This window comes from Gymnoscopelus braueri, assembly GCF_963280865.1.
Source record: "Gymnoscopelus braueri genome assembly, chromosome: 6".
NCBI classification, from domain to species: Eukaryota; Metazoa; Chordata; class Actinopteri; order Myctophiformes; family Myctophidae; genus Gymnoscopelus; species Gymnoscopelus braueri.
The window spans coordinates 39,490,659-39,499,352 of NC_137607.1; the positions used below are offsets into that span (position 1 = coordinate 39,490,659).

An 8,694-nucleotide genomic window follows, 5' to 3' on the forward strand; every position below is an offset into this window, starting at 1 on the left:
CCCCCTGTCAGGTGACAAGAAGGTCAGTTGGCTCTCATGCCTGAAGGAAGCATGAGCTCGGCCCTGGCCTCCCTACTGTGGGGGACTGGTGTAGTGCTGGTGTAGGGCTGGTGTAGCGCCCAGGATCACTTAGGAAATTGGCACCGGGTGAAAAATATGGGTTACAAAAATCGCGGGATAAAAAATTTACGGAAAAAAATAATAATAATAATAATAATTGCCCGCACCTGAAGATATTTATTTATATTTTGTTCTGTACCTCTTACCTATTTTTTGTGCATTGTATATTTTGATCAGCACAAATAAAACATATATGGGCATATTGGTCAGATCGGTGGTTCTTGTTAACCGGATCTCCATATGTAAAAGCCTGAACCATCTCCTTTAAGTTACTTTTTACTATATGTGAACTTATAAGGACCACTTCACCCATTTTCAACCTATTTTCATATAATTGGTCCTCACTAAAGGTCGTAACACACGGCAAGCGGTTCACGGGGCGGTACCGCTCGGATCAGCGGTGATCGCGCCGTGATCATTGTCGTTTTTTTCCTCCTGCGCGGTGCGGTGAAAAGAAAAGTTCACCACAATCCAGCTCTTGCCGCCCGCGCGCGCGTGCACAAACGAGCACGCGCGCGAGAATTTCACGGGGCCGCGCCCGCCTGCCCCTCAACTTCTCTGCGCGTCCCAAATAATCACCCGCCTCTCATTGAAAATGAATTACATAGGTGCGAAAGGACCTTAATGCTTTTTATAATATGGTACCATTTTTTCCTACTTAATCTGTGTCTCAGAGGAGGGCTGTGGACAGTTCAGAAACCTGCCTACCAGTGACATCATCAGTGGGGAATCCAAGCTAATAGAAACTACAGCCTTTTTCTTCCTGGAAAGTTACCATGTTATAATAGAAGCAATTGGTCTCTCAATAATAAAAAAAAAAAAAAACTCTTGTTTGAAATGACCAAAGCTGTCTACTAATGATGTCACTGGTAGGCGAGTTTCTGAACTGTCCACAGCCCTCCTCTGAAACATACACCAAGTAGAATTTTGTTTACCATATTAAAATGAGCATTAGTGAGGACCAATATGAACATAGGTTGAAAATGGGCGAAGTGGTCCTTTAAGTGTGGACACATATAAATGCTATATACCTTTTAGTTTTTAACAAATTGAGAAGCTGACAAAATATGCCTCTAAGTAATGTTCATGGTTCCTGCTTTGTCCCTATCAATCTTATTTTAATTATCCTTTTTGTCTTTTCTATGCTATATTTTATTATGCCACTGTCAAATGAGCATAAATCAACTGATCTGTGTTGGTGAAAAGTCCCAGGAGCAAGCTAGCTGTCTGTCTTTATCTATCTGTCTTTCTGTCTAGTATGTGTCTAAAGCCTGATTTATACCTTCTTATACTGATTTATACCGAAGCGCATGTCATACAACGGAAAATAAATTAAGCATTACTTGTATCTAAACTCTCGCTCTCTTATCTGTGTGAGACGCGACCTCGCCTTTCCCAGCAGATCGTAGTAACTTGGCGACGCCCCCTTCTGTGACGCACCTGGAACTGCTTCGCCCCTAGTCATGTGTCACATTCCAGGAGGATAGCACTGCCCGGCTTTCCTCCGTAGTGGAAAATAGTGCTCGACGCTGGCACTTCCTGGGGGGGGGGGATAATTTACGATTCTGTCCCTATCGGTACATAATCGTTGTAAGCTAACAGTTTTTTGCCTAACTACTGCTGTAGTCTGTTCTCCCCAAGTGGGCCGAGTGGTCCGCCTCGCTGGGGGCGACAGGAACTATCCCTAAACCTAACCTTAATCCCAATAAAATAATTTGCAACGCATTTAATATAAAATAAATAAGCAGCGTTGGGAGAGGGATTCGATCTCGAGGCGCTAGGTATGGTTTAATGCTTAGCATTGCATGCCACGAGAGCATCTAGTATTGCAGGGGTTTTGGGAGTTATTTGATGTGGTCCGTTCATGTGAGAGGCAGCTTCACGTCGACCGTGTGTGCGTCACAGAAGGAGGCGTCCCCAAGTTACTATGACCCGGTGGGAAAGGCTAGTTCACGTGCGAAACACTGTACTACTGGAGCTCGCTCTTTCTCTCTCTCTCTGTAAAAGTACAAAAGTATTGGCATCAAAATATACTTAAAGTACTAAAAGTAAAAGCACTCATTATGCAGAATGTCCTAGTCAGAAGTTCCATGTGTATTAAAAACATCTTTTGAAATAACAGATGTACAAGCTCAACGCGTCGCAAAGCGACGCATTGTGAGCTTGTAGATCGGCTTTTTTTAAATAGCCAAAGTACAGTATTATATAGGGTTAAAGTGGTTAATGTACGTTTTGTTTTAATATTCAAAATCTGCAAAAAAAAACGAGTAACTTAAGTTTTCAAATAATTTCAGTGGAGTAAAAGTACAATATTTGAGTAGAAGTAAAAGTATTGAAAATTGGAAATACTCAAGTAAAGTAAAAAATACCTCAAACCTTTACTTAAGTACAGTACTTGAGTAAATGCACTTAGTTATTTTCCACCACTGATCTTATTTTTTTATCTCATCTAGGATCTCTCTGATCCGTAACTGTGAGAAGCTGCCTGCCCAGGAACACTTCATTGTGCAGGAGTACCTGGACAAGCCCTTCCTGATGGAGGGCTACAAGTTCGACCTCCGCATCTACATCCTGGTCACTTCCTGTGATCCACTCCGCATCTTCCTCTATGATGACGGCTTGGTGCGGATGGGCACTGAGAAGTATCACGCACCCAGCGACGCCAACCTGGTGAGTATTTACAAAGACAAGGAACCAGAGGTGGATAGTACTGAAGTATATATACTTGAGTACTGTACTCAAGTAAATGTTTTGAGTATCTGTACTATACGGATTTGTATTCTTGGATACTAATGACTTTCACTCCACTACATTTCAAATACAAATTTGACTCCACTACATTTCTAGGAAGGGACTGACTTTATGCCGGGCACCACCGCACTCCCTCGGTTTCCTCTGCGATGCACGCTCCGAGTTTGAAGACAGCCGTTCAGACGGTTCTCCAGATACGTGAACTACAGACACAACAGACAGACGCGCATTAATAATAGGATGAGAGAGCAGAACATTCACGTTTACCCTCTGCTGTGTTTTATTTCACCTTCACCGACCGTTCTGCACGAGCTGCCTTCATCAGGCAAAGAGCAACCGAGGAGAAATACAGAGTGTGTGGCTCTCTCATTGTTTGATGTTTGCACTCCGCTTGTCTGCACTTCTCCAACTTTGAAGTGTCCACCATTCTGTAACGTATACAAGCACTAGACACACTCAGCAAAGTTACAGAGTATACGGTATACAGTATGTACAACTGAGTATCAAAAATAGCACATCTATACAGCTCACAACACGTTGCAATGTGACGCGTTGTGAGCTTGTAGATGTGTTATTTTCGGCACGGGACACCGTTGTACGACTTAGGAAAAATTAGGCTTTAGTATCAGACATCCAAGATGAACCCCCCCCTCCACACACACACACACACACACACACACCTGGTCCTACTGTACAATCCTGCTGCGCACTACACCCTTAATAAATGTATGATGCGATACAATGTGATCTGTGAGGAAGCCCACAGACATCCTGCATGCGTGCAGAAAAAACAGACACACTCACTCCCAACCGTAAACAGACAGTCACACTCATGTAGACTCCGCTGGCATGAGCAAACATACACAATCACACTGCAGACACACGCCAACATTTTCCAAACACGGACGGATGCCTGCAAGGCCATTCCTGTTGCTTCTCCACATGCTACAGACACATGCGAGCACACACACACACACACACACACACACACACACACACACACACACACACACACACACACACACACACACACACACACACACACACACACACACACACACACACACACACACACACACACACACACACACACACATGCACGCACAGTATGCATATGCATATGCACACACCTGAGCAAACACATCCACACGGCAGATGTCTCATGTAATATCAGGCGGCTGATGTTTGCCTCAAGGTTCTGCACCTGCTGAACCACAGCCTGTTACTGATAATGGGATGTAAGCGCACGCACTCACACACACACACACACACACACACACACACACACACACACACACACACACACACACACACACACACACACACACACACACACACACACACACACACACACAGTCTCTCTTTCTCATCATACAGCCGTATTTTTCATATTCCCATCACACGCCCACATATGGATACATACGCACACACGCTCTTATATCAGACATGATGTTCATTTACTGTGTATACACACACACACACACACACACACACACACACACACACACACACACACACACACACACACACACACACACACACACACACACACACACACACACACACACACACACTATCATCACATGAGAGCCCATATCTCATGTCATGCATGATGATGTCCACTCTCTCTCGCTCTCTCTCACACACACACACAGGGCAGAGTGAAAATCCCCAGTGTTAATTTCCCTTGCAGGTCCATTTGGCTCCATTCGTACACTCTCAGAGTTAGAACGAACAAAGGATTTTACAGTGTGGCCGATCCCCTGGCTGTGACATAAACGTTGTATTGTCTTACCGGTCTGTGACACATGATGGAGTGACTCATGCCATGGAGATGGATGTGCAATCCCACAGAGAGTGACTTTCAGACAGCCATCATCAGGGGCTAGAGTGGTCCACGGTCACCCCTGATTTCATTATGAACTGGGGACAAGGATCCATTGTCTTCCACAGTGAGAGACGCTGTTAAAAGGAAGATTAAAGCATTAGAGTGCTTCGCGGGCCTGCTGTGTATGCTAATGATGTTTTTGTATTAAACACAGCTATGGTTTGAGCAAGGGGGGTTGCTGGTTTGAGTACTGGACAAGCTATGCGGGAAACGTGGGTTGGTAAAAAAACAACACAGAATTTGCGATTCACTGGCCTTGCTGTGGAAATTAGATCTACGAGACCACAACACGTTGAGTTGTGGCACGTTGGGAGCTTGTAGATCGACTATTCTCGGCGTGCAACACCAGGGCGCAACAAAGTATAATTCAGGCTTATAACAGCTGCAATCCATAACCTTTACAGTATGCTATGTCCTAACCGGGTTCCCCTGCGCGAGTGCTGAAATCCCCCGAAAGCCAAGTTTGGGCAGAGGATAAATTGTGCTTTTGTCAAGCAGTAGTGGTCCTACCTGACCGCAGGATCCTCATTTCTCAATGGAAGAATAAAGAGACCACCTCCGACCACCACAGTTACAGTTGTTAGTTATATTGTATTAAGATGCATACAGATTGGTCAAAATGTTTTATTAACAAAAAAAAGTTATGGATTGCAGGCAGCTTTAAGGTCTGAATGAATTCTTAACTGCTGCAAGAAGAGCTGACATCTCTGATGACACGCGTACCGACTACGGACAGGAAGCAGTGTATTTGTATTTATGTACAAATACACTGTATTTATGTAACTCTGCATTAATTTGTTTCCTCTTCGTTTCCTCTTCTCCACCCCCCCCCCCCCCTCCCCTCCCCCCTCCCCCACCCACAGAGCCAGCTTTACATGCACCTAACCAACTATTCGGTCAACAAGCACAATGAGAACTTCGAGCGGGACGAGACGGCGGACAAAGGCAGCAAGAGGTCCATAGGCTGGTTCACTGAGTTCCTCCGCACCAACGATTATGACGTGGCCAAGTTCTGGGGCGACGTCTCTGTGAGTGATTTATACTGCTTCATCATTTATGCTTCGTTGCGCGATGGTGCTGCTCACCAAAAATGTGTTACTTTTGACGAGCAGCGGTGTACAGTATATACATCAAGTCTGATTTATACTTTGTCGTAGTACAGTGTCGTACGACGCCATCGTCCAAACGGTAGGATGATGAGGATTAATTAGGTATAAGGCTTTACACAGAAGAGTCTCGACGCGCACAATGCAGGCAGCATGTCGCAGTGCGTGTCAAGTGAGGACACAGATGCAGAACGACAAAGCAATGCAGGTTAAGTCGAGTAATAATTTAGTAAACAAATAACAGGCTGACAAGAAGTGAGGCAAGCAAACACAGGAGGGCAGACAAAGACTTTAAACACACAACAACAACATTTAACTGGCAGAGAACTGAAGCATCAGGTCATTTTAGATTTTAGCTGTGTGTGTATATATATATATATATATATATATATATATATATATATATATATATATATATATATATATATATATATATATATATATATATATATATATATATATATATATAGCAACATAGGTTTTTCAGAAAACTCTTAGGATTTAGAACAGTGGTTTGGAGCAGTGGTTCTCAAAAATAACAGACATACAAGCTCACAGAGATGCGAGCTTGTACTATGCTATTTTTTTTTATTGTTTGAAAAATATTGAAAGTTTTTTTTTTATAATTTTGAATTGTTTAACACTTCTTCTGGGGGTCCCTGGCACAAAACATTTTCAGATGGGGGTCTGTGGCCAAATACTATATGTCATTGTAGGGGTCCTTGACATGAAAAGGTTTCAGAACTACTGATTTAGAAGGCATTTGTAGAATCGGCCTCAGGTCTTAATGGGTTAAATACAGATAGGAGGATGAGTAGATTGGCACTGGCAGGACTAACAGGGACTGGAAACAGGTGTGCAGGCAACAGTGACTAAAGGAGACTATGGAAGTGGCCAGAATGAATGGAGAGACAGAAAGAGAAACACAGAGTATGCTCGATACCAAAACGTAGTAGACACCACACACACATAAACTACACTGGCATATCCGGCACACACACACACACACACACACACACACACACACACACACACACACACACACACACACACACACACACACACACACACACACACACACACACACACACACACACACACACACACACACTGTATAACACTGTATAACACTACATGTACACTCTTCCACACTTGCCAGTCCACACATACCACCCTACAGTTATCCATTTGAAGGCCAGCCAAGGTTTGATGGGCGTTGTTATGACAGTGATTCAACAAGCTTCAAGACATTGTTTGGCTCCAGGAAGAGTCTGGTGAAAACAACATTCCTTACAAGAAGAATCACCTCGTCCGCCACTCGTCTCTTGCTCATCCAAACACCCCTACTGTGTTTGCTTTCACCGTGTCTGATTCAAGGCTGCTTTTTCCGCGTGCATCGATACGGAAAGAAAAGAGCCAATCCTGGTCATTTTCCTTCCTCTGTCTCATTTTCTTCCTTCCATTTAGATTCACTACGCCGCCGTCCCTCTTCTTTCGCCATATTAATTTCTAAATCCCTCATTGTCTCAGTTTTATTTGTCTCTCCTTCCTTCCCTGTGTCCCCTTCTCTAACCTTCTCTCTCTCTCCCAATCGATTGAATCTCCTTGCTGTCTTTCTCTCTCTCCCTGACCTCGGCGGTTCGTCCTTGTGTCCACAGTCCTCCTAGGCCTGTGTTTCACGACAGATTCTCCTTACATGACCTCTCCTCTAAGATTTCTTCACCCTCTCCATCCTGTTGGATTCTTCATACAGTTTCAACCTATCACCTCCCGTCCAGATTGCACTTTTTAATAATCACTTCCTTCCAGCCCTCTCATGCCAACCCCGCCACGCTTCGCTTCCCTTCCTTCCTTCCTTCCTTCCTTCCCTTCCCTAACATTCTCTCGCCACCGGGCCGTCAGTTAGACAATGGGCGCTTGCTGCCCGACACAGCTGGCCCTTCTGCCCCCTTCTACACCGCTTTTGCTGTGTTCTCTTGTTTTTCCTCCTCATCAGAAGTGGGCCCGCTCTGTTCAGAGTTGTGTCTTGGGTCAAGCTTGCACACTGTGCCTCTGTGTTCGTAGTGTTTCCGTTCTTCGCTCTCATTTCTTTTAATCTGTCTCCTTTCATTTTGCTTCCATACGGTCTGTTGCTGTAATGCAGGGCGACATGACACATTTACAGCACTGACAATGTACAGCCTCAGAAGTTTCTTGGCTGATCTGAGTTAAAAACCAAGGGGCTAGCATCCGGATTGTAAATCGAGGATATATAGGAAGTGTGACAGTTCATATGAATGGCCTGTAGTCTCGCTGTTTCACCGCTGTTTCACCGCTGTTTCACCGCTGTTTCACCGCTGTTTCACCGCTGTTTCACCTCTGTTTCACCGCTGTTTCACCGCTGTTTCACCCCTGCTGGTTGCAGAAGCAATTAGTCAAGCAATAGGCTTCATTTACTGTCTGTAGAAACCAATGTCGTGACGCTGTCCATATTTTTTTTACGCATATAGGCTCTAATGCCTGACAGCAAGTCCCCGGTTCAACATAAAAACCATACAATAACGCACATCAGAAACAAGGATACACTAGAGAGAAAGATGCATGTGTGGTCGTGTTTAAAAAAAAAGGATGCGATAAACCGACATCGCTCCATTGTTAGTTCCATGGTTCCACAGGCACCACAGCAAAAGCACAATCATCCTTTGAATTAAGCCTAACACGAGTAATGACAAGCTACATTTAAAGACTCTAAAAGGGTCACGGTATTGTAATGGCAGAATAATCTCTCCCAGAGGTATTGTCAGGACAACTGACCAAAATGACCATGCAAAGCTTTGTGAATCCCACTTC

The 8,694-nt window shown here is 44.2% G+C and overlaps 1 protein-coding gene across 1 annotated transcript in view; it reads left to right on the forward strand.

Moving 5' to 3' along the window:
* Window positions 1-8,694, forward strand: part of ttll7 (tubulin tyrosine ligase-like family, member 7) — an 86,383-nt gene that overhangs the window by 16,335 nt on the left and 61,354 nt on the right. The window contains 2 exon segments of the mRNA XM_080430067.1: window positions 2,574-2,790; window positions 5,623-5,787. Of these exon segments, the coding sequence (XP_080286193.1) occupies window positions 2,574-2,790; window positions 5,623-5,787 (382 nt within the window).